Source organism: Rosa rugosa, chromosome 5 (assembly GCF_958449725.1).
Source record: "Rosa rugosa chromosome 5, drRosRugo1.1, whole genome shotgun sequence".
NCBI classification, from domain to species: domain Eukaryota; kingdom Viridiplantae; phylum Streptophyta; class Magnoliopsida; order Rosales; family Rosaceae; genus Rosa; species Rosa rugosa.
The window spans coordinates 54,123,257-54,150,857 of NC_084824.1; the positions used below are offsets into that span (position 1 = coordinate 54,123,257).

Here is a 27,601-nt window from a genome sequence, read left to right on the forward strand (position 1 = left end):
AATTCGGCTAGATCAGCATGTGCCCCACTTTGTCAGTATATGTAACCTAGCTTTCGGAGTGGGAAGTCTGTAGTCCCCAGAGAAAATGGGAAAGCAACCAAAATGCATGATATCAATCAACTAGCAACATAGTAAGAAAGTCAAAGCAAAGAAAATGAACCAGAAACCAAATATTAATAATGGATCATATCAACCAATTTGTATGGACTACCTTAATTTGTATTTCCTAGCTAGCTGATACCACCGATGTTCTCCTACAACAATGGAATCAATTGAGGATCAACAATGAGGACAATTACAAACAGTTTTGATACCATTATTAATTCCCCATCATCAGGTAGCCAATATCAAGCACCTACCAGATCCAAAGCACCATGCCTTCATTGATTCCATCTGTCCGCAATAAATACAAAGCAACTGATGGAAGGCCTTTAGGTTTTGCTAACTATTATGTCATACATGGAAATGTTTTTATCAGAGAAGTTTGTAGACAGTACACAGGTAAGGTTAGTTAGTAACAGCCATATTTAGCTTGAAAGAATATTCATGATCATATGCATTTGCATTTTCTCATACCATTTGCTAGTATCACTGCATTCTTAGTATTCACAAAAATTCGTTCATTGTTTCTGTAACAGTTGCTAGGCTGAAAATGGGAAACTTGCCCTTAATGCATCTGAAAATAGCCAGAGTTAATTGTACATGATGTACATGGTAAAAAATTATCAAATTCTAATGCAGTAACAAACAAGATAGATCTGGCGTCTGCTCTAAAAGCAGACTAGGCATTACGCAGGGTAAAACAATGGTTGCAATTCAATTAGTAGCAGACATATATGGATCAGAAATTTTCTTCATGCAACTGAGATAATTCTCAATGTACGTAATCAAGACAATGCTGGAGTCGCAGAGTTGAGATACTCAGAGTTTGGCATGTAGTTTGGTGAACAATCCCATGTGTTTGGAAAAAAATCTTGGAAAACATGATTAATATATTCTCCCCCATTGTCAGAACGTAAGACTCTAATGGTTCTATTGTATTGTGTTTGAACAAGAGTACAAAAAGTTTGAAAAGCTGGAAAAACTTCATCTTTGGTTCTAAGAAGAGCAACCCATGACAATCTCGTACAATCATCAATAAACAACACAAAATACCTTATACCCAATACAGTAGGCTCTCTAGAAGGTCCCCAAACATCCGATTGAATTAACTCAAGAGGAATAACACTTTTATTGAAAAGACTAGGAGAATAAGTAGCACGATGACTCTTGGCCAAGACACATGTTTCACAATGCAAAACAGACTCATTTACACCAATAAATAAAGTAGGCATGGATTGTTTCATAAGACCAAAAGATGGATGCCCTAACCGGCGATGCCACAAACAAATCTCACTTAGCTTGTCAGAATTCGAAGTCAAAGCAGTGCTGGATTGTGCTCCAGGTTTCTCCCCAACGTATGTCTAATCCAGATGGAACAATCTGCCGCTCAGATACCACCGTCCAATTATCTTCCTAGTGAGAAGATCCTGAAAAATCACATACATGAGATAAAAAGTTACAGAGCATTGAGATTCAGTATTCAACTGTGGGACAGATATCAAGTGATGAGATAAGTCAGGCACATATAATACATTATGGAGTTGTAAGGTTGGGGTAATACGGACTGACCCTGTCCCTAACACAGGAAAAGCCTCACCATTGACATTTGTAACATAAGACACTGGTGGGGAAGACAATTCAGTAAAATAAGATTTATCATAAGTTATATGATCATATGCACCAGAATCAATAATCCAAGTATCAGAACCAACAAAGCTAGAAACCTTTAAAGCCATACCAATCTTACCACGATCAGCTATAGAGGCTGTAAGAGTAGCGCCACTTGCTGTATGATGATCGTGTCCAGACACTCCATAGAAATCTGGTTCTTGGACCAATTGAACAGCAGCTGCTTTTGCCTTAGGACGATAACCTTGCTTTTTAGGTTTAAGGTGCAGGTTCAGTTTCAAACAAGTCTCTCGAACATGTCCAATATCATTGAAATAAGAACATTGAAGACGAGGGCGATTGGCAAAGCCTGGTGGTGGTCCTTGCTGATGAAGTGGAACTGAACTCTGCTGCTAGAGGAACGGTGCTGGTGACTTTGCTTGAATGGCTAGGCTAGATACTTCAACTTGTGCTTGTTTAAGACTTTCCAGCTAAGACTCATCCTTACGAATGTATGTAAAAGTTGTGGTTAAGCTAGGATGGTCTGGCATTCTGAGCAATTCTCCTTTGGCATTGTTATGTTTCGCATCAAGTCCTCTCAAGAATGCATGAACTCGCTCAAGTTCTTTCTCTGTTTGGTACCATGCAATATCTTCCTAATTCTTGATCTTGCAAGGATTATTCTGATCAATTTCAGCCCATACATTCTTCAGTTTGGTAAAAAAAATACTGACACTGGTTGCCTATTATGTTGCATTCCTGCAGCTTTGCACATCAATTCATGAACCTGTACAAAATCAGACTCATTTGTATAGAGATCTCCCAACGTCTTCTATATTGCCTCAACAGTTTCACACTCCTCCACCATCTGTAGCACATCATCAGTCATGGCTCTGAATAAAATTGACATTACAAATCCATCATCATCTTCCAACTTAGCATAAGCCTCCACGTCATCTTCACTAGGAGCCTTGATTGTTCCGGTCACACTCCCCATCTTGTGCATCGATCCCACAGAGATAAACAGACATAACCCTCTTCCATGTTCGGAAATTGGTACCATTGAGTTTGGTACCCCCGAAAGGACCACCTTCTGAGCTCTTGACAGAGACTTCAAACTTCAGAACTTCATTGGTCTTGGAACCCTGACTTTCTCTTTCATCAACCATTGATAACACTCAGTGGAATTAAGGATAAAGTAATTAAATAAGAGAAATACCAGGTCTGGGTATTATGTTGGGTAATTAAATACCGATGTGGATCTTGGGTCAACTTGTGCCCAAATGGTTGATGCACCAAATTGATATGGACAAGAGATGGAAGAAGGACCGACGGTGGTGATGCTGCCGGCGACCAAAACTAGTTTGGGACGAAGGAGGAGTTGACGCGGGCCGAGAACTGATCTTGCCGGACTGGTGGTCTGGCCGGGAAAGGCCGAACAATTGCAAGGAGGACCGAGGAATGATGGCAGCGACGCTGGAACTAGAGCGGTTTGGCCAGAAGACGCCAACTTGAGTCTGGACTGAAGCACACAGGCAATCTGAAATAAGACGAAGGACTCTGGGTTGAGAAGGCCGTCGGTCTTGGCTGATGAACGATTACATGCGGAGGAATTGGGATTTGACGCAGTGGGTCTGGTCTAAATTGATCTATGAAGAGACAAAGATCTGTCTCGAAAGAGACAAAGATCAGTCTTGGATGGATAATGAAAAATGACAAAAGATGACGAGACAAAGTCCTTTCGGATCTTTGCTCTGATACCAAGTCAAAAAGAACAATAAGATATTGAGAGAATGAATTATTTGATACACTATTTATCTCACAGTGGAGGTATATAACGAAGATTACAGGAATACAATTGACTTACATCTCTATTCTCTACCATACATAGAATAGGTAAGTACTAACTATGGTATAACTACAATATATCACATTCCTAGTGTTATGCCATGACTCATTGATAGGAGCATAATTATGTGATATTAATAACGTTAATCTCTATACTTTCTTTGTTAGTTTAGTGTATTTTCTAGTTATTTACATTGTTTATTTGTCTTATAGGTATCTTGGAGCAAAGAAGGAGAAAAGAAGTAAAAGAGAAATTGAAAGGCGAAATCAGCAAATCTGCATGTGCAGATCAGTCAACTTTGACAGATCACTGAGACCAGCTCACAATGATCCAGAGGATGTTCTTTATATTGATGGAAAGCCTCAGATGTCTAGTTTCCGAATCTTTTTATGTCTCATCAATATCATTTTTCTAGAAGAAGTTATGGCCGATTTAGTACAAGAAGGTCAGGCTGCGCGTGAATCTGAGGTTGGACGGGAATTTATGTTTCGAGGCCCAAATCACACCGAGAAGCCCGAGGACGAGTTTGCGCTTCATATTTCAGCTTAATATGGACAAATGGCATGATGTGAATGGTTGGAATAAGTCATCAAGTTCAAGAGCCAATAGGAAAACTCCACTTAAGCACGTGAACCCTAATTCTTTTAGGTCTTGGATTTCCTACACAACAAGAAAGATGAAGGCAACCTCTAAGCATATAAAAGGAGATCAATCTGCAGCAGCTCTCTCTCTCTCTCTCTCTCTTCCTCCCCCTTCTTTAGTTAGTTTTATTTCTTCTATGTTTAACTAGTTTTTATTAGTTAGGGGGCTGCTTAAAGCCCCTAGACATGAACTACAAGATGATTTGACTTTTGATTTTATTTTCTTTTAATTCAAGATGAGACTTTTGTTTACTTTTCCATTGATGAATGCTTGCTTGTATGCTTTGAGTGCACGCTTAGTATGCATGTTAGGATTCTACCGCTTTGATTGTTTGATGCCTGTGTCAATAGTTGGACTCCTCAAACCTTCTAGAGAAGCAATTGTTAGTTTTCACTATCAAGTAAACTAAGTCCTAGGTTTAGCAAGGCGCTAAGTTTATTGCGATGCCTAGTGATGTCTCAAACTCTTTTAGACCTTAATGATCTCTGCATGTTTAATCTAATAAGAGTACCTTTAGGTTGCATTGCTTGGGAATAGTCTAGGTGTAGAGCACTTCCTGCCTAGCGTACGAAGTAAGAAAGGGTAATAGGTTGTGTTCAAGCGTACCGAGCCAACCTGAGCATCTTCATCTAGATTAATTGAATTAGGATTGAACAAATCATCTTGTGTGTGATTGTCCGGGGTGGATGCATCTTCCCTAACTATCTTTATCATATTGTTTTCAAACCATCTTAAAACCAGTTTTTGTTATTTTTAGCTTCTGTACTCTATATTTTAGTATTTGTTTAATATAGTAAATCAATTCCGAATAATCCCAAATTTTGTATACTAGACGCCCTGTGTGTCTAGTATATCTCTGTAAAGTTTTGTAATTTTATGAGTATTTTAGGTTAGGTTTTTAATTAGGTTTTCGACTGCTGTTCGCTAGGAACAGGGGTCACTTTTGTGACATTGTTTTGAGTAGTTATACCCATAGTCCTCTGCGGGAAAGACCCTTGTTTACCCTTGCTACAATTGACAATCTTAAGTGTGAATAAGGAAAATCAATAGCTTATAAATTTAGCTATCACTCATGCACGATAATAGTATAGATATTAATTGCATAGAAAATTCTAAATCTCTATTGCATCAAAGGATGAGACAGAAAATCTATAACTAAAGCTCAGAATACGGGATGGACAACAATAGTTAGAGAGAGAGAGAGAGAGAGAGAGAGAGACCTCGGGAATGTTGGACCAACATCTCCATATCAAGTACCAAGACACTGATACCATGGTAGCTTTTTGGTTCATAAGAGTGTCTAGCCGTCATAGCAGCATACGAGCTGAAGAAGTCAAGCAGCTCTTGATTTCCCATACCAATCCACTGGAAATCAAAGCAATCCATTGGAAATCAAAGCAAGGGATCTTGAAAATTAGAACAAGAAAAACAAAAAAGAATATTTAGCAAAAATTATGGCAATGTGTACTTCTATATGTGATTTCCTGCCATTTAACTCTTCCCACTTTCCATCATATAGTGTTAAGCCCAGGATAACTTCTCTCATTCCATGACTCAACTGCGTGATAAGAACATTATATCTGATGTTTTAAGTGTTAAACTCTCTACATTTTGCTAAGTTATTCTCTTATCATCATCATTTCTAATTTAGTTTAGTATTAATAGGTGCAAATGAGCTTACAACGCAGGAAATGAGCTAATAAGAGCTGGAAATGATAGAAATGAAGACCAGGAGGATATGAAGCACAAAAATGATCAGAAATAGAGAAATGAAGTTGTCTCAATCCTACTGGGAAAAGGAATCCCAATTGAAGTAGGAATCCTAAGTCAACTAGGAGTCAACCTTGGGGAAATGACGAAAATGGCAGAAGTAGAATCCCAGTTGAATAAGGAAACCTAACCCTACCAGGAAAAGGAAACCTTATGCGACTTGGAGTTCCTGTTGAACAAGGAAAGCTCGAGAAGGTTTCAGAAATGTTTCAAATGAAGAGTGCTTATTGGAGAAGAAAGCTTGTTGGCACAAGGAGTCCTGATGAGAACACTAGGATACCTGGGAAGGCTAGGAGATCGCATGGCTTCAAGATGACTCAAGAATGTTCACGAATGTTCTAGAAGACTAAAGATGGCGTTACAATTGAGAGTCCTGATTCATGTAGGACATTGAAGAAACCTAATTCAACATTTAAAGATTGTTATTGCCGTCCTTGAACTATTCTAGAATCCTAATTCATATTAGATTTCTACTTCTTTTGGTGGTTTTCTATTGGTTGAATGATCCAAAATAAGTAGAGAAAAACCTAAACATCTAAGGCATGCTGTGCAATATGGGGAGAGATTGACGTTTTCTTCATCATCAAAACTCATTTTCAAATTTGCGATTCCTCCATCTTTACTCTCAAAGTTTCGGCCCCTCTCCATTGTGCAAGCATTGAAGCTGTGAAGTGCTTCATCATCTCTAACACATCCTTGTTGTAGCCTCCATCCTCTTGAAGATCATCTTGCGTCCTTTAAGTTCTTCAAAATTGTAACTATGACCTTCTCTATTTTGTTTTTGGTTTCTTATATATGCTTGTAACGCATCAAACTCTAGCGTTCTAGGTTTTTGTTTTCTTTGGTTATTTCAAAACCTTGTGAGAATAAAGTTTATGTATTGATGTTTTGTTCTTGAAACCATGAAGCATGATAAACATTTTAGGATTTTCATAATGTAATTTGCGACTTCACCATGTGATGATGGTTGTTTGTTGATTTTGTGCTTCAACCCCACCTTTTTATGTGTTTATCTTATTTGGTTCGAAACATATAGGATTTGCATATAATTGTTTCTAGATTAAGATGCTGGCGTTTTAGGTCTTAATTACTAAGTAGAAACTTATGAACTTAGGTAAATCAACAATGAGATTTGCATGCTTGTATGGCGTTCCAACTTGTGTGTTCTTCTTAAATCAATCAAACTTTTTCAAAGCTTCTTGCTTTATCTATGTTTTGTTATGTGTGTAGCGTTCAATGACTAGCAAGCATATTTAATAGAGTAAACTATGGTGCGTTCATCTAGTTAATTAACTAAGGAAAGTCATAAAAATTTTGTATGCGTTCATCTCTGTTCTTGATTGATTTCTCTTTTCATTATATTTTGATTCGTGATTTATGTTTTGATATCTTATTCTCGTGTTAATGGTTACTAACTTTATCTCTACTATCTCATTCATCTTATCCTATCTTGATTCATGGTCTGATCGATCACTTAGATTAGTTTAATTAGATTTAGATACAAACTTTTTCAAAAACCCTTTTTACCTTGTAATTTTGTAAGTATTGTTTTATATTTTATAATTCTCGTAAATTTTGTGAATGATACTATGCTTGTGATGTTAATTTGACAGGAGTACCCTCAATCCCCTGCCTAAACGATCCCTACTTGCTTTATATTAACAATTGTCTACATGGTTAATTTTAAACACTCATTTTGAGTGTGTCACTGTGCACCTGGACTCAAACTTATCCTATACACAACCATCATTTTTCTCAATAATTACATCTCATTGAATGATTGCAACAATTTAAACGGTAAATGTAAATCTTCTCACAGGATTATAGCAATGCAACTCTAAATGCACTCAGATATGAATTTAAACACAATTCCCAAATCCTAACCTAGTCTAACCATACAAAAATTGAAATCAATCGCGGACACTTACAGAAAAGCCAAGACGATGCCGTCAAGAGGCTCGTCCTCGTCTACGGCAGCTTTAGATGGAAAGGGAGGGGGAGCTGCTTGTGCATTGTTAACCGGAGCCGCTTGATGATTTCCAACGGGTTTCCTAGTAGTCAACATTCCTGAGGTCTCTCTCTCTCTAACTCTATGTTGTCTGTCCCGTATTCTGAGCTTTAGTTATGGATTTTCTGTCTCATCCTTTGATGCATTAGAGATTTAGAATTTTCTCTGCAATTAATTATCCATACTTTAGTATTTGTTGGAAATCTTGACTTCTATCTTTTCATTTTCATGACCAATTTCGGAAGCATCCTTGCATCTAAAGGTCTGTGGATGACATCTGCTGTTATTTTTTTAGGTAAATCTAAACTGAAGTTCGAGTTGTGCATTGTGTTCAAGTGAAGAGTGATTATTGACTAGAAAACTTGTTGACACTAGGATACCTGGGAAGGCTAGGAGATCACATGGCTTCAAGATGACTCAAGAATGTTCAGAAATGTTCTAGAAGACTAAAGATGACGTTACAATTGAGAGTCCTGATTCATGTAGGACATTGAAACGTCATATGAAGAATCCTAATTCAACATTGAAAGATTGTTGCCGTTCTTGAACTATTCTAGAAGCCTTTGACATCAAAAAGGGAAAGTTTTGAGGAGAATCTACTTCGTATGCAATCAAAAAAAAAAAATTAAAGAGAATAATTATCAAATACGTTTCCTGATTGCATAAATATTGCAAGTTGGCCGAAATTATGTCTATATACATTGCAAATTCGGCGAAGCTCCTAGTTTTTAGATTCACATTAGATTTCTACTTCTTTTGGTGGTTTTCTATTGGTTGAATGATACAAAATAAGTAGAGAAAAACCTAAACATCTAAGGCATGCTGTGCAATATAAATAGGGGAAGAGATTGACATTTTCTTCATCATCAAAACTCATAATCAAATTCGCAATTTCTCCACCTTTACTCTCAAAGTTTCGGCCCCTCTCCATTGTGCAAGCATTGAAGCCGTGAAGCAAGCTCCATCATCTCCAACAAATCTTTGCCGTAGCCTTCATCCTCTTGAAGATCATCTTGCGTCCTTAAAGTTCTTCAAAAGTGTAACTATGACATTCTCTATTTTTTTTTTTGGTTTCTTATATATGCTTGTAACGCAAAAAAACCCTAGCGTTCTAGGTTTTTGTTTTCTTTGGTTATTTCGAAACCTTGTGAGAATAAAGTTTATGCATTGATGTTTAGTTCTTGAAACCATGAAGCATGATAAACATTTTAGGATTTTCATGATGTAATTTGCGACTTCACCATGTGATGATGATTGTTTGTTGATTTTGTGCTTCAACCCCACCTTTTTATGTGTTTATCTTATTTGGTTTGAAACATATAGGATTTGCATATAATTGTTTCTATATTAAGATGCTAGCGTTTTAGGTCTTAATTACTAAATAGAAACTTATGAACTTAGGTAATTCAACAATGAGATTATTGCATGCTTGTATGGCGTTTCAACTTGTGTGTTTTTCTTAAATCAATCAAACTTTTTCAAAGCTTCTTACGTTATCTATGTTTTGTTATGTGTGTAGCGTTCAATCACTAGCAAGCATGTTTAATAGGACGAACTATGGTGGGTTCATCTAGTTAATAGCAAGCATGTTTAATTCAAAGTAATAAAAACTTTGTATGCGTTCATCTCTGTTCTTGATTGATTTCTCTTTTCATTATATTTTGATTCGTGATTTATGTTTTGATATCTTATTCTCGTGTTAATGGTTGCTAACTTCATCTCTACTATCTCATTCATCTTATCCTATCTTGATTCATGGTTTGATCGATCACTTAGATTAGTTTAATTAGATTTAGATACAAACTTTTTCAAAAACCACTTTTACCTTGTAATTTTGTAAGTATTGTTTTATATTTCATAATTCTCATAAATTTTGTGAATGACACTAATACTTGTGACGTTAATTTAACAGCTGTACCCTCAATCTCCGGCCTAAATGATCCCTACTTGCTTTATATTAACAATTGTCTACATGGTTAATTTTAAACACTCATTTTGAGCGTGTCACTGTGCACCTGGACTCAAACTCATCCTATACATAGCCATCATTTTTCTCAATAATTACGTCTCATTGAATGATTGCAAGAATTTAAACGGTAAATGTAAATCATCTCACAGGATCAGAGCAATGCAACTCTAAATGCACTCAGATATGATTTTCAACACAATTCTCAAATCTTAACCAAGTCTAACCATACAGAAATTGAAATAAATCTCAAACATTTACAGAAAAGCCGAGACGTCGTCGTCAGGAGGCTCATCCTCGTCTGTGGCAGCTTCGGCTGGACCGGGAGGGGGAGCTGCTTGAGCATTGTTAACCGGAGCCACTTGACGATTTCCAACGAGAGCAGCTTGAGGCACGTCACCGACAGCGGGTGGTGGCGATGACGGTGGAGACGACTGTTAAGCATGGCAAGGCTTCGCTTTCTTACTCATCCTCTAATGATAAGCACGATTCAATAATTGTCTACTTCCATAAACGGTTTGAAGAACATGAAGAAATTTCAAGAAACCAAAACAGTTATCATTCTCATTCACGGCCAACGGTTGAGGACGAGGAGTCCGTACATCTCTCCCGTCAGCTCTGCTTGGCCTTGGCTTTTGTTCTCATTGCAGGCGTGGTTTGGCAAAAGGGTTGGCTGTTTAGGAAGATAAGTAAAAGGGAGAAGAAGATGCGTGAGTTCTAAATTCCTTGGGCTGATGCGGGATTCTAGATTTGTTCATGGCAAAGTGTGGGATAGTCATTTGGCTATCTTTGGTTCCTCATGGTGCATCAAAGAAACTGAAGGTTTTTTTTTTTTTTTTCACTTCTGGTTATGGAACGTATATTAAATTTGTGGAAGAGTTTATAATAAGAACCACTAAAATCAAGACTTCGTGAGAACTTTCTTGTGAGAGCCATTTTTCAATCACTTTTCCGCAAGTCAATCATTACATGTTTGAATATTCATGTGTAGATCATTTATGCAATTTTTCATTCAAATTGAAATCGTTAATTTAGGCATTTACAATCGTGATTTATCATTTATGAAAATGAACGGTTTAGATTTAACAAATTTGGTTCATCCATTGATTTGATCTAGTTCGGTACTTTAACGAATAACAACTTTGAAGAAAATTTTCAGAATTGATCCACTCATGCATACATAAATATCTAACGGTTGATTTGCAGTAATACAATCTAAATGTGGGTATTCCAAACCGTTGATTTTAAAGCCCTCATGAAGTCCTCATTTTAGTGGTTTTCATTAGAAACTCTCCCTTAATCTTGTTGATCTAACTTTGAGTTAGAAGTGACTATTATGCTACTCCCCATTTGCCTCCACTCCATTGTTCTTCAATTTTGTCACTATACATTTTTTTTTTTTTACCAGAAGAAAGAAATTTCATTAATATACTGGTGGCATGGATATTACATTCAAAGGACTTAATGTGGCCTCATTTAAAACTTTGTCTGATCTAAGCAAGTAAAAAATAGTACCACACACCTAGAATCAACTAGATATATCATCAATTCCAATACTGTTAAGCCAAGACGACCCGGCTTCTTTCCATCACTGGATCCCATCGATAATAGTTGCTTCTCTAACAAGGCAGTGTGCAGCCTTGTTACAACTTCTAGGAATCTTCTTCCAACTGATTGTTTCCAAAGCATGCTTAAGAAACCTCACTTCATCAATGGAAGGAACCCTTCCATACTAAGATCTCCTTCAAGGCTATCAATTGCCTTAATAACATTCAAGGCATCGGACTCTACTTGAATCTTCTTAAAGCCTTCTATTAAACAAAACTGCAAGCCAAAAGAACAGCAAATGATTCGCTTGAATGTGCAGACATACCCCACGTATTGGATGCAAAAATGCACCTTTCATTGTCCCAAATTCATCTCTTACAATAGCGCCCAGCCCAACCCTCCTTGCCTTATTATCACATGCAACATCGACATTAATTTTTCGGAAGGAGGGCCCTGGGGGAGTCCATTGTTTTGCATTGAACCATGATGCAGCAGAAAAAATTAAAAGAATGTGCATTAGAGGCGGCATTAAATACTGACCTTATACTGGGATTACTGGCATTAAGTGTGCGTCTCTGATTTGTTCACAACCACTAACCTTCTCCCCAAATCAACATGCGTTTTGTCACTGTATTTTGATTCAGTCAACATTTTAGTCTTTTTTTTTTTTAGAATTATTTTGGTCATTAACATTTATTGAAAAATATCATGTCAATCACTTAGTTTTAATTCTTTTATTCAGTTTGGTTAGGGCTGTCATGTGGGCCCCGGAAAAATTCGAAGGTATTAGTGAGATCCTTTAAGGAGTTAAATTTTCGACCTCGTTGGTTATTTAAATACTCAAATATATTTTCTAGAATTTTTTTTTCTGAATTCTTGATTTAAGGGTTTGATAATAAAGAACACGACACGACGAGTTCATGAGAGTTTTCGGGAAGTTTTCCGGATACCCGAGCTAATTTTTAAGCATTTCGAAAGTTTTGGGATTAAGGAAATTGCTTAAAGAAAAGAAATTAATTTGGAGCGATCTGGGCCATTCAAATCCTCACCGCTTAATCTCAGCCCTCGGATTAAACTGAGTTTTGGGTATAAATATTCCTCCGCACAGTTCAACGATCAAGATCGTTCCAGAAGCATCGAGCCCCTAGACCCGAGAGAGAGAACCGGCGACCCGTATGGAAGACCTGACCGGAACTTTCGCTTCCGGCCATATCACTGCTGCAGACCACCGGCGTTCTGCGGAAATTTTTGACTTTTCTTGTGACTCCGGCCATCGTTTGGGTTACCTGAGGTATGAAACATAATCCTCTCGTCGAGCTATACATCTGGGTATACTTACTTGTTGGAATTGATCGATTTTTAATGCTTTTCGATTTTGGGTACCGTCGGCTTCGTCGGAGTTGCCTTGCACGGCGGCGATTCTGGAATGTCTGGGCTTGTTTTTGATGTTGGTTCTCGTCCTAGAATCAAGAATTGATGATCTCGGACTCAAGGAGAGGATTGGGATGTGCTCTGCACTCTGCTCGACGATCACAGAGCATAGTGGCTGCAAGTTATGCTTGTTCAAGATCTCTGTTAGCCCAGATTGAGTTAATTTGATGTCGAAGATGTTGTAGACTCAATTGGGTTTTGACAAGCGTCAAAGGTAAATTTGAGGTTCTGGGTGGAATTGTTCTTTGATTTAATTCTGTCCTAGAGTTTGACTTAGAGTTGAATGGGATATTGCTCTTACATGAGTTGAATGTGAATTTTGTTTTGTTGATGAGCAAGTTAATTTTGTGTGAGATTGTGGAAACAGAGATAGGTTCTCATCTGTTTTGTGTATGCTGATAATGAATTGGATGTGCTAAAAATGATTGTGAAGTGGAAGGTTGTTTAAGTCAAGTAATGGGTGTCCATAGTAATTCGACGGAATCATCATATGACGAGATTATTAAGGAAATTTGAATTGTTATAAGAGTTGGAAGTGGAAGTACTGGTATAAGAAGTCTAGTAATTGAGACTTTATGAGATTAGTCGTGATTGGTCAACTTCGGTCAAACTTTGGTCAATCCTGGTCAAACCAGGAAAAGTGGGTTGGATGATTATATAATCGTCGAGACTTTAATGAATGATTTAACAAATTATTAACAATCGTTATGTCAGAATCTAGGACTCCAGTTACTCGAGGAACAGAGAGTTCGTGAATTTCGGACAGCGCAAAGTAAACGACTTCGGAATCCAGGTAGGGATTCAGGACTCTCCTCGGTTAGTGATTTTCTTATATATTGTTATTAAATGATGCATGTATATTGTTATTAAATGATGCATGTTAGTTGGTATGGTTTGGTTAAGTTAAAATGCAATGCATACTAACCAAACTGTGTGAGAAATGTGATGGCTTGAGAGCGAAGGGGGCACTGACTTCCCTGGGTTCGATCCCCTAAACCTCCGGAGGGTTAGCTACACTGGTCAGACAGTGAGCGATCGCAATGACGACCTGACTCCGTGTGTGTAGCTAGGTAGTGTACGCTCTCGCTACGCTTACCTGGTTGATAAATCATTTGAGGTAAGGTCGTGTAGTGGGTCTATGGGACCGGCCATCAGGTAATATTTGGTGCGCGCGTATTTATTTTAGTAACATGCATGGATTTTCGAGTGGGAAAATATTTTAAGTTTGTCGCTCTTTAAATGACCTGGTTTTGAGTATGTTTTTATACTGGGGCCCCAAATATTTATTATTTGGTTTTAAATCTAGTCGAGGTAGAGTTCCTGTTGAGCAGCGAGGACAAAAGCTCACCCTTACAACAGTGTGGATGCAGGTACTGTGCACTGGTGACAGGACAAAAGCGGACGGAGCTGGGTGTGCGGAATAAGTCCGGTAAACTATTGTTTGGACTTTGTTCTACATTCTTTTTCTCGAACTTCGTGTTCCGAAACTTGTTGATAGTTAGCTTGTGTCAATTTTAGTTCTCATTCCTTAAAGTCCGTATCCTTCGTGTGAACATTCATTCAAGTTCTGAACGAATGAAATGATTTTTAGCAACTCAAGAATTTTCACCTCAAAAATATTTGTAGCTTCCGCTGTGTTTATACAAAAAGTTTTCAAATAAAATGCCTAGCGGCTCTCTAGGATGTAAGCCGAGCATTTGGTTTATGTTTTAGAGACTCGCGACACTATAACGAGCTTAAGCTGATGTGGTGCAGCTTGGGGCGTTACATGTCACTCGGTCGGTTCGAGTGGGTTATAGGTATTAGTGTTACGCCCTGAATTTCGAATAAAGAATTTCAAAATCCGAAACGCAATAACTCAACAATTATCAAAAAGCACTTAGAAAATTTTCATTTAAACTAAGCAACAAAAAAATCAAGCTCACAAATGTCAATACTGACTCATCCTTTAGAGTCACATATTGCATTACAGAGATTTTACAAATTAAACTGAACAACAATTCAATATGTAAACACATGAAGAAAAGATCGATGAAAGTATAGAACTGGTCGAACCACCAGAAAATGTTCCAGAAGAATGCAAACCATTCATACCACAGGAACAAGCTCAAGAAAAAGAGCTTCAACAATTGAAAATTGTCTCTACTAGTAGATACAGCAACTACATAGAGATTGAATTAAAATTCCCCGATCATAGAAAATATCATCTACATGCATTTGTAGATAATGGACCAGGATTTACAGTTGCAAAAAGATTTGCAATTCCAGAAGACCTCTGGAAAGAAGATAATAAAAGAATAGCTACTAGTGTCTAGTTTGATGGAAGCCATCTTACAATGAATAAAGTAGCTAAAGATGTTCATATCACTATCGGTGGAGGAACATTTATCATCCACACTATTTGGCAATCAGAAGGCCAAGGATCAGATTTCTTGTTGGGAAATGATTTCATTCTCCAACAAAAATTTATTCAAGATGAAGAAGCGATAGGCTTTAGAAAAAGGGACAGGGTGTTCTGGGCAGACAAACTTACTCAAGCAAAAAGTATAGTAGGTCCAAACTTTACTACTCAGTATCAGAGATCGCAACAGAATAGTGGTGATCATAAGCCCTACAAGCCCAAATTTGAACCCGTGCTTCAAATCAAGCAACAAAGAGAGTTGCTTATCGAAGATTCCACTGAAGAAGAAAAGGAAGAAACAACTAGCGAAGATGAAGAAGCTAGTTTCATCCATGAGGATAACCTCAAGCACTTCCAGAATAAGCTTGAATCTCAGAAAACTCCTACTCTTGATAAAATCAAGAAAATGCTCGAACAAAATATAGATGTTGACCCTAAGAAATTTTGGGAAAAAGACCCAGTGGTCTGTGAATTAAGATTACATGATATGAATGCTATCTGTCATGTCAAAGCCATTCCTCAGTATAAATAGGAAGATAAAAAAGAATTCAGAAAAGACATTGAAGATCTCCTGAACAAGAGATTGATTCAACCATCCACTAGCCCTTATCATACTCCAGCATTCTACGTGAGAAATCATGCAGAAAATATCAGAGGAAAAGCTAGAATGGTAATTGACTACAGAGATGTCAATAAGAAAACCGTTAAAGACGGTTATCAAATTGCTCAAGTACGAGTACTGATCAATCAGCTCAAAGGAGCTAAAGTCTTCTCAAAATTCGATGCAAAGTCGGGTTTTTGGCAAGTCAAGATGCATCCAGATAGTGTTCCTCTCACCGCATTTGGAACACCACAAGGTCATTATGAATGGTTAATAATGCCCTTTGGCCTAAAACAAGCCCCTTCAATCTTCCAGAGAAAGATGGATGACATCTTCAAACATATTGCTGAATTCTGCGTCGTCTACATTGATGACATCCTGGTCTTCTCCAAAAATAGAGAAGAACATATGAAACACCTCTATGAGGTTGTAAAGCTGATAGTTCAGCATGGAATCATCCTAGGAGAGAAGAAAATCTTCTTTATTTTAGATGAAGTTGATTTCCTCGGGATAAACATCAAGAATGGAGTAATAAAACTCCAACCCCACATCCTTGAGAAAATCTGGAAATTTCCAGACAGAATTCCTGATGCTTAGAGTCTAGAGAGATTCTTAGGAGTCATTAACTACGGAAGGGATTTCATTCCTAAAATATCAGGACTAACAACAATGTTATCTCCTAAAACAAGTTCCAAAATATAGCTATATCTGCTGCAAACTCTTGATCAACCACCCCATTAGACGACTACAATGAAAAAGACATGATGTCAGACTTTTTCAAGAACAGATGAGAAATAAAAATTGCTATCATCCTCTTTTCTAATGTGCCAGAAGTACTCACCATTCATATGAATCATATCTTATTTTGGTACAAAGGTTGTTGGAGGAAAAATGAACAGAATACAAATTGGTGTATAGGAGAGGAATCACACTCATTGCTTGCTCTGGCCATCATAAGAGTCTCACCACTCTCAAGGTATATCACCGTATGTTTGCTGGTAAGTGGTAACCTTCCAACTACACAGGCAAAGGAACATTATACTAAAAGGTTCATAGCTAATCATGTTTAATTTAAACTACTTGACCAGAAACATACCTTTGAAATAGGTAATATCCATCCGTGTATAAATTTAGGTGGGGTTCATTGGATATTTACAGCACCAACTTGCTTGCATGAATTTACAACGTATGCAAACTCAAAGAAGCAGTACTCACAGAGTCATAGCATCAATTCCATCCTTGGAAACAAAGAAAACCAACTTTTACTTCCTCAAGAAGGTCAGCACATGCCTGTCACATCACCTAACGCCAGACGAGAACTTTTAGCTGATACCAAAAAATGATATATATGATCCAATCAAATCATTGCCCAAATTTGTTTATAAATTTAGAGGTTGTAATCCATAGATGACAACTTAAACTGCCTCTGGCATGTAAATATGCCAGGAAGATTTTACTTAAAGTGATAGTTTCACATTCTATTTGCTTAACATAAGGACCATGTGGACAATGCAACATCGTGTCTTTTTTTTTTTTTTTTTTTTTTTGAGAAATAGATAACTTCATTAACTTATCCATGGCCAGAAGGCACATACATCAAAAGCTGTCTCATACCAACAGTTCTAGATGGCACAAGCTGCCAAGCAAATGACAAGTGACCCTCACTGTAGACAAATGCGCTCACTTATTAAAGTGCCTAGCTAAATGCTCAAAACCCAAAACTATTTAAGCTTCTTGTTATAGCAACCCTAATCGCCTAGCTAGAGACCGCAATTGATGTACAATTAGAGAAACTAACTTACATAGCACTAGACTCTGAAAAAACAAAAACTAGACACAGAAGCAGGAAACTTAGAGTTTCCCTTTGCCCTTAGCTTTAGGGCCAATCTCCTGGGTAGCAGTAACAGCAGGATAGGTAAGTCGCAAGGGGGTCAAACCCGCTTTCTTGTGAGGCCTAGGACCCTTGTTTTTGCTTCCAAGGGGCCTGCCCACCTTCTTCTTCATTGTCACCAGCGCGACATCATCTTCAGCTTCAGTCAATCCAAGAGCTTCCGCATGCAGAGTGGGAATCTTGCCTCCCAAGATAGTTTTGAATTTCTTAGGAGAAGGTTCCGCCACCCCTTGCCGACCTCTTTTCTTATAGGTCAAAACTTGCTGCTGACCACCTTGCATAGTGGTGGCTGGTGGAAGATCCTTAGGCCATCTCCAACCCAAAGGGCTAATAATGGCTCTAGGGCTAACTTTTAGCCCTAAATTCTGTACTATTCATTGATCTGACATCAACCGTCTCCAACCCGTCAAGGCTAAATTATAGCCCTAAAATATATTTTAACATTTTGAATTGGTTATATATATATATATATATATATATATGTGTGTGTGTGTGTGTGTGTGTGGGCTTATTTCTTAAAGTCAATTGACTTATAGTAATTGAAATAATTTATATGATAAAACATATTTTTTCGGTTGTATTTTTTTTTAAAGATAATTAAAAACATCTTTAGCTAATTTTGAAATGAAATAAAACTGGAATCATATTTTTAATATTTATTTTATTCATGACATAAGCATTTAAAAGTTACACAACAAATTTTAAAAAAAAATTCAAACCAACGGCTAAAAAAAAAAATTCTAACCAACGGCTACAAAAAAAAAAAAAAAACCCAACGGCTAGCTGACGTTAGCAACTAGCCGTTGCTGACGTCATGCTCCCGTTAGCATCAACTGCAGCCCGTGGGCCACCACCAATCTGATCCATTTTTTTAAGGGGCCGTGACCACTTACCCAATTTCAGCATGAATATTGCCCACTTACTCCACCAAGAGTTTTTTACTCTCATTTACCCAATTTAACATTTATTGACAATTTTATCCTCATTTTAATTAATAAATTACTCTCTCTCTCTTTATCTCGCTCTCTCTCTCTCGCTCTCTCATCCGCCTTAATTAAAAAACTGTCATTATCTCGCTCTCACCCAGACCACTGTCATCGATCTGGCAACAGGGGCAGCTTCTCGGCAATCACCGCCGGCTCATACCCACCATGGCCATGCTCGGCGGAAACGTGAGATCGATGCGCGTGAGCCTCAGATCTCAGCACAGCCATTTCTCAACACACAGGTAGGGAAATCATACCATCACGGGGGGCTCGATCTTCCTCGCTCCGGAGATGCAGAAGGTTTTGATCGGAGAATTGGTGCGGAGGATGAGAGTGCGGTCGACGAACTCGGCGAATCGGTGGCTTGTGAAGGGAAGAGGTTCGGATTCGTTGACCAGGAAGAGGTGGTAGGAGAGGTCGAGTAGGAGGAGACGGGACCAGCGAGATCGCCATTGGCGGGACACGAGATTGTGGATGGCCTTTAAGGGTCGGAATCAAGGTGAGAATTTGGATAAGGATTTCGTTGGGGAGATTGTTGAGGGTTCGATTAGGGTTTGGATTTGGGCTTGAATTTCAGCCCGGTGAATGGAAGGAAGTTTTGCTGATTGTTATCATATTGGTTGGGGGTTGAAAAAACGAGCCTCCATGAATTGATGGATGATGATTGTTATCATATTGGTTGGGCCTGGCGAAATTGGTGAAGACGTGGTGGGCAATAATAATATTATTGAGGGGTAATAATGTCATTAGTGGGCAATAAAACGATTATTGGAAGATAATAATAAGATTATTAGGGGACAGTAAACAGATAATAATAAGATTATTGGGTGGCAATAATATGATTATTGGGAGACAATAATATGATTATAAATTGATCAATTGTGCCTGTAGTGCATTCATTTAGGTTTTGAGAGTTCATACAATTCACTGGACGACAATAATATGATTATTGGAGGAAATAATATGATTTTTGGGAGACATAATATGATTATTGGGGGGTAATAATATGATTACTGGGGGGCAATAATATTGTTACTGGGTATTATTAGGGACAGATCGCCGGATTTCGGACACCGATCGTCTGATTCCGATTATCGATCGCCGGATTCTGGTCACAGGTGGCCGGATTCCGGTCACCGGAGTCCGCGGCCTGCCACTAGTCACCGGAGTCCGGCAAGGTATCCAACGACTTCTCTCTCTTAGTGAGAAAGAAGGAGAGGGCAAAAAAGTCCCAAAAATAAATAAAAAGAATAAAAAAAGAATTAATTGGGTAATAGGGAAATAATCCCTTAGAGTGTTTTGGATAAATGGGGTTTTTAAACTCTTCGTTGTGCAAGTGGGCAATTGTTAAGCTGAAATTGGGTAAATGATCATTTCCCCTTTTTTTAAAAGGGCAAAGGGCTACTCAAAGTGCTATATTTAGCACTACAACCTCACCTTTGACCCTCTATTTTGGCCTTTTGGCCCTTAGTCTCATGGGTTGGAGATGATTTGGGCTAAATTATAGCCCTTTAGCCCTTAGTTTCCATGGGTTGGAGAAGGCCTTAGTTCCTGAATCAGACAGTTCCACCGAGGTTACCTCAGTAGCCATGTCCTGCAATACAACCCCCTGGTTCATACCTTCTAGAACTGGCGAGTTTGATACGGTGCCATCAAGACCTGCAGATGCAGTAGTGGATCGCTCTAACCGTAGAATAGTTGGCTTCTTCTTTTTCAGCAGAGAGGAAGAAGGCATAGGTAACTCTCGGGGGTTCTTGGCAGAGAACGCAAAGGCACCGCCCGAGGAAGAAGATCCGCCACCAAAGTTCATAACCCTAGGATCAGAAAGAGTCACGGGCTCCTCACACTTCGCCCCAGAATGCGTGATCATACCACATTGGGGACATCTACCTTTAAGATGTTCAAACTGGAACTGTAGAATAGGTTCTACACCGGGGGCTAGGAAAACTCGACCCTCGAGGAGAACCGGCTTTGAAATATCATGGGAGAAGAGGATGCGCACAACACCTTTGCCAAATTCTCTCTTGTCATAGTCCAGGTAACCGCCCAGAAGGTTTCCAATGAGAATGAGGTTTTCGGGTTCCTCGTAGAGAGGAGGGATACCCGAAACCCTAACCCACATCCTGACATGCTTCAAGGGGACAGCAGCGATAGGGGTGACACCATCGTACTCCTCCAGACAAACCGGAGCCCGATCATAACACCAAACACCACCCTTAAGCACCTTGTTCCGATCTCTGGCCAGATCAAAGGAGAAGAGGAACCTGTTGTCCGCCTTTTCAAGGATGCGAAAGTCCTTCTCCACCATCCAGGTCCTGAAAAACTGAGCTCTGAAGGCATTGGAATCCACCGGTTTACGAGTGAGTGGTTTTCCTAGAAGAAAAGATTGCGCAAACAGCCTAACTGGCCCTCCACCAATCTTTCCCAAGTCTGGGGCTTTACCCCCTTCAGCTAGCGCTAGGGAGGCAGCAAAGCTGGCAGTTACAGCGTCAATGGTAGCCATGGCGCAGTGAGGAAGAGAACAGGGACGGCGGGAGACGCCGACTAGAAAGTTAGGGTTTAGGGGAGGGCTGCTAGGTCGAGAGGAAATCTCGCTTACTATTTGTATTGTTTTCATAAAGTATTGTTGCAACATCGTGTCTCTTAAACGTGATATGTTTCAACAAATTGCAAACAATGAGATAAAGACACTTGAGCATAGAAATACTAGGAAAAGTACATGGGCACAAGTATATAACCAAGGGAATAGCACATACCTTTACTTCTAACTTATTTGCAGTCGGCTCATATTCAGTTAGATCAGCATGCCCAAATCTGCGACCATTCCAAGTGAAAGTTTATAGTTCCCACTGCATATGAAAGCAACAATCAATATGTATAACATTAATTACCCAGAAACATAGTAGTAAGTAGCAAAGTGAAACCAAAGAAATGAACTAGAAACCAAAAATTAATACTGGATCATTTGTTTCACTACCTTAACTGGATTGCCTACTTACTAATTATTCTAATAGGATTACATATATACGTACACTTACTTATTGATCAGTTTTGTCGAATAGGAATGCTTTTTGGATTGGAGAGAGCCTGATCCTGCAGCAACCTCTAATGAGACTCATGCCAGTTTCTAATGAATTAGAAAACTCTCACCAACCACCACATATGATCACTACAATGCAATACAAGAATCAGACTTTTTCAACGACGCATTAGAAATCAAAATTGCCATCAATTAATGGATATTAAGATCAGTTCTTTCATAATATATATTAGTATTAAGTAGAAGTAGTTGCTCCTCTTTCTTAAAGTGCCACTATACCTAGTGAATGTTAATCCAGATTGATGTTAGATACTGCATATATGCTGCTTAATTGAAGCAAGTAATTAATGTTTGCTTGCATGAATCTACAACAGAGGCAAACTCCAAGAAGGAATAACTACCCATAACATCAACGCTACCCTTAGGAACAATGAAAATCAATTCCTTCTTCCTCAAGAAGGCCAGCACATGCCTGCCGCATCATCTTGAAGCAAGATATTTAGCCAAAGCCAGGCTAGAACTTCCGATATAAAAAAATTGATGTATATGAATTTGATAAATCTTTGGCCATACTTATTTATGAATTTCCAAGTTGTAATCTGCAGATTAAAATTGAATATCGTAGTGGCATGTGCTAGGAAGATTTTGCTTAAAGTAATAAATTTCATATTTTTCCATGGGCCTAATCCATTGACCATGTGGATAATGCAACAGCATGCTCTTCAAACATAATATATTTCGATAAAATTGTAAACATATACTAGAGCATAAAAGTACACCCGACTTCTAGCTTATTTGCAGTCATTTCAAATTCAGCTAGATCACCATACACCCGACTTGGCCAGAATATGTAACCTTTAAGAGTGGAAAGTTTACATCCCCACTGGAAATGGAAAAGCAACCAAAATGCATGATATCGATCAACTAGCAACTAAGTGAAAGCAAAGAGAATGAACCAGAGACCAAATATTAATAATGGGATCATATCAACAAATTTGTATGGACTACCTTAATTTGCATTTCCTAGCTAGCTGATACCACCGATATTCTCCTACAACAATGGAATCAATTGAGGATCAACAATGAGGACAAGTACAAACAGTTTTGATACCATTATTCCCCATCATCGATCATGTAGCCACTCTCAAGTGCCGACCAGATCCGAAGACCAGGCCTTCATTGATTCCACCTGTCCACAATAAATACAAATCAATTGATGAAAGGCCTTTAGGTTTTGCTAACTATTATATTATGGAAATGTTTTTATCACAGAAATTTGTAGACAGTGTGCACAGGTAAGGTCAGTTAGTAACAGCCATAGTTAGCTCGAATGAATATTCATGATCATATGCATCTGCATTTTCTCATACCATTTGCTAGTATCACTGCATTCTTAAGATTCACAAAGCTTCGTTCATTGTTTCTGTAACAGTTGCTAGGCTGAAAATGTGAAACTTGCCCATATTGCACCTCAAAATAGGCCAGAGTTAATTGTACATAATATACATGGTGAAAGATTATCAAATTCTAATGCAGTAACATACTAGATAGATCTGCCCGTCTGCTCTAAAAGCAGACTCGGCATTACGCAGGGTAAAACAATGGTTGCAATTCAATTGGTACGTAGCAGACATGGATCAGAAAATTTCTTCATGCAATTGGATGCGACTGAGATTATTCTCAATGTAATCAAGACACTGCTGGAGTCGCAGAGTTGAGATACTCAGAGACTTCAATGCATCGGTATTCAAAATGAGGGTATCCTCTATCCTGTCCTTCCAACCTTTTTCTAAAACTTTAGAGGAAGAATCGGTTTTCGAGAGGACCCTATTAGAGTGAAGTAGCTCAATGTTGATTGATTGTACTAAACGGTGTTCTGAAATATGAACCTAGTACACAATATTATTGTTAAACAACCTCGCATATAGTGCAATACCAACAACATTCAGAAGTTAGAAAAGTTGGAAAAGAAAAAGATACTAAGAAGATGACATATGAACTTACAGATTGATCAGTTTTGGTTGAAGTGGATGTTAGCGTTGGTTGCAGAGACAAAGACAGCTACGGGTCTTTGTTGAGTGATGGGAGCTGTGCAGGTCAGGGATCAAAGTGAACCATTTCATGAGCAAAGTGAACCATTGATGCTTGCCCGGTGCGTTGTCGTTTTGGAGTTCCGTAGACAACTCTTCCGTTGTTTTCGAGTTTCGGAACACAAAAACTCCACCTCTATCACAGCTCTAGGATTTGTCAATTTCGAGAATCTCTCAACCAATTAAAAACAAGACCATTGGATGTATGGTAAACGTTTGGGGGAAGCTCCGGAATTCCTCGAAGTCTCTTGCAACCCTCCAAGAAAAGAACCCGCAAGTTGATAAATTTGGTGATGCAAGCAGGAAGACTAACAAAACTGTTTATTGACAAATTTGGTGGAAGCTCTGGAAGTTTTCGGAGTCTCTTGCAACCCCACAAGAAAAGCACCTGCAAGTTGACAAATTTGGCGAAGCAAGCAGGAAGACTAACAAAATTGTTAAATGACAGATCAAGCAGGAATAATGTTTCCCAGCAATCAAGAGTCTCGAGGAAATCACAATCTGGTAAACTGCATCCTCCGATGTCGAACCACTCTAGCTTTGGAAGTGATAATGGGCAACCATCGACATTCAAAATTTTGGTATTTGTTGGAAATCTGACAAGTTTCGAGCAGTTACTAACCTCAAATATCTTTAAATTTTGTAATCCATAAATGCTGCACGGTAGAGTTGTAAGATTTTTGCAATCCTTAAGACCCAACCATTCAAGCCCAACGAGATTTCCAATCGACTCATCCAATTCTTTAATGCATGTGCGTGATAGATCCAAACTTCTCAAGGAACCCATCTCTTTCCCAACTTCTGAAAATTCCTCAAGCTTGCAAGAGCGGATAACAATAGTTTCTACATATTTAAAGTTGATTTTTCTCGGAAACATACTAAGGTTAGAGCAGCAGTCAACATTCAAGGTAAAAAGGTTTCGTAGGAATCCAACGGAATCAGGAACCTCAACTAAATTGCGACATTCATATAGATTCAACTCTTTCAAGTTGGGGATTCCACTAAAGTTTGGGAGTTCTATTAGGGAATGACAACCCCTTAAATTCATGCATGTTAGCCGTGAAAAATTCTGTATGGCAAAACAAAAAGGAAAAGATCAACCAAGCGGAGCCAATAATTTACAGCATAGTTATCTATTGGGTGATTTATTTTTAATTAAAAAAGTCTTTAATAAAATGGATTATTAGATTAAAGTACCTTACGTCCCTCCCATAGTCGTGTGATTCCGCGACTCTCAGAAATATCGAGATTTACAAGTTTGTTTGCATGAAAATCAGATGGAAAAGATTGCAATGGACATTTAGACCAATCAAGCCATCTCAACTGGTTGGAAAGATAATCAATGTCTCCAGAAAAGCATTCATCTTTCATCATTCTGCTCATAGAAATATATCTAAGATTCTTCATCCCTGAGAAGCTTTTAGCATTCAAAGACATCTTAGAATATTCCGAGAACTGGATGCCTATAATTTTATCTGTGCCCTACATTAAAAAAAAAAAAAAATCAATCATACTAACTTAGTAACATTTATAGTTCCAATTTATATTCAGACCAAAAAAAAAAAAACACATAGCAATTTGCCAATTTCTATTGTAAGCACAAGTACTGTTTCAATACAGCCTTCTTCAAAGTTTCAATAAGAAATTATAGTCAATATAAAATGCTTTCCCCAAAAAAAAAAAACACAAAACATCATTAATATACTTACTGTATTATTTGTTAGAACGTGGTCGACATCTTCTTTGCTCCATACTCTGCTACGTTCCCCCGGCTCACCAGGTGACTCTTGATACACTATGTCTTTACCCATTTCTTCTATCAAGTCATGCATCCAAATGCGACCTTTGTCTATTCCATTTGTCCAACGCACTCCGTCAATTCTAATCAAAGCTTTTTCTTGGAGTTGTGCAATACCATTCACTGATTTGAGGTCGTAGCAAGCTTCTAGTATTGGCTTCACATTGTCTACATGCTTACCCTTAAAGAAACAAGCGATATCAAGAAAATATCCTTTTAAATCTACTCCCAGAGCATCATAACTTATTTTGAGCACGTCTCTTATCTCTCTGTGGGGTTCTTCTTTACAACTATCTAATGTAGCTTCCCACTCCTCTCTGCTTCTATGAAATAGATGAGACCCTAAAACTATCAAACCAAATGGAAGGCCCTGGGCATAGTGTACAGCACGTTGTGCAAGTTCCAGATAATCGTCTGGAGGTCCATTTCTCTTGAAAGCATTTAAGCTAAACAACTCCAAAGCTTGATCATAATCTAACATCTTGACCTCGTATACTTCATCGACTTGATGAGCAATTAGCCAACGTTTATCTCTTGTTGTTATGAGAATTCTGCTACCCGGCCCAAAACAATTTGGAGACGGAACTAAGTTATGTAATTGGCTAGAATGAGATACGTCATCAAGGATTAAGAGAACTTTTTTATGTCGCATCCTTGTCTTTATTAAACTGACTCCTTGATCAACACTACTTACCTTCAAAGTTGAGTCTAAAATATCAGACAAAAGTGTCTCTTGTAGTTGGGTTAGACAATTTGAATTAGATCTAACATCTGCCAAGAAACAACTAGCTTCAAAGTTTTGGCAAATAGAATTAAACACATCTTTCGCAATTGTGGTCTTTCCTATTCCACCAGGCCCCCATATACCTACCATGCGAACAATATTTTCCTCGGTGTGTAAAAGTTTGTTGACATCTTGTCTACAAGACTCTATTCCAATAGGATGTGCAGCTACTTGCAAGTCACATGAAGGGTTTACCACTCGGGCAGACAACTCCCCAACAATGTCGTTGATAAATTTAGACTCGTACCTATGAATTTAAAAGCATATATACGAAATCAAATACTTCAAAAATATATTTAATTAAATAGCTAGTGGAGGCATTGAAGACGTACTCGCCATCCTTGAAAGGCCATCCAGACAAATCTGCTGCTTCCTTGAGAGCTGCCTTCCATTCTTCCATGCTATCCTTGTATTTGCATTGATCAAGGGTAGCAAACGCGTCACCCAAAGCACCTCTTTGGTGTCGTACATCTGAGGGATCCACCTTGTAGAACACCGCTCTAACCTCCTGTCCTTTGGATTTTCTGCATTCAAGTATCTTGACCAGTTCATCTAAGCACCACCTTGAGGCAGCATAATTTTGAGAGAAGACTATGATTGAAACTCTCGACTGCTCAATTGCTTTGAGGAGCTCTTGTGATATGTCTTCTCCTCTGCTAAGCTTATCATCTCTGAATGTCTCAATTCCCCTCTGACACAGAGCAGTATACAAATGATCTGTAAAATTAAAGCGTGTATCCTCGCCTCGAAAGCTCAGGAAGACCTCGTATGTGTAATGATTTTGGTGATCAATAGAAGAACGTGGGAGAGAAGAAGACGAAGAACTGGCTGCTTCATTGGTCAGAGAAGCCATATTTTGCTTGCTGGATCTGTTGAATGTTGCCTTCCTATTGATCTGCCTTTCTAGAGTGCGTTTGCATTGTATATGGTTTCCTAGAGTGCCTACCTTCCTTGCAACTTCTCTTTTACCGTACTTAGCACTCCCGAGGCGCACTTGCAAAGCACCTTCTGCTTTCCCTTTTTCATTTTGACTTGACTTGGGAGACTCTGTTTTTTCGTTTTCTTTTTTGTTAGGTGATGATTTAG

At 38.4% G+C, this 27,601-nt stretch overlaps 1 protein-coding gene across 6 annotated transcripts; it reads right to left on the reverse strand.

Annotated features, from left to right (window-relative positions):
- Positions 1-322: 322 nt before the first annotated feature.
- LOC133712552 (disease resistance protein RUN1-like) lies at positions 323-27,485 on the reverse strand. Of its 6 annotated transcripts, XM_062138652.1 has the most exons (11): positions 26,848-27,479; positions 25,643-26,762; positions 25,131-25,415; positions 24,556-25,002; positions 23,848-24,321; positions 22,852-23,032; positions 21,842-21,972; positions 21,560-21,652; positions 17,023-17,228; positions 16,768-16,943; positions 16,538-16,671 (listed from the first exon to the last, which is right to left on the reverse strand). In XM_062138652.1, exons 1-5 carry the CDS (start codon positions 27,366-27,368, stop codon positions 24,091-24,093), a joined length of 2,604 nt encoding a protein of 867 aa, XP_061994636.1. In that variant the 5' UTR covers positions 27,369-27,479; the 3' UTR covers positions 16,538-16,671; positions 16,768-16,943; positions 17,023-17,228; positions 21,560-21,652; positions 21,842-21,972; positions 22,852-23,032; positions 23,848-24,090. The 6 variants fall into 6 exon arrangements, with proteins under 6 accessions (XP_061994634.1, XP_061994636.1, XP_061994632.1 ...); XM_062138648.1 differs by having other exon boundaries at positions 21,842-21,896; positions 23,848-25,002; positions 26,848-27,485; XM_062138647.1 differs by having other exon boundaries at positions 23,848-25,002; positions 26,848-27,485.
- Between the last annotated feature and the right edge of the window lie 116 nt (positions 27,486-27,601).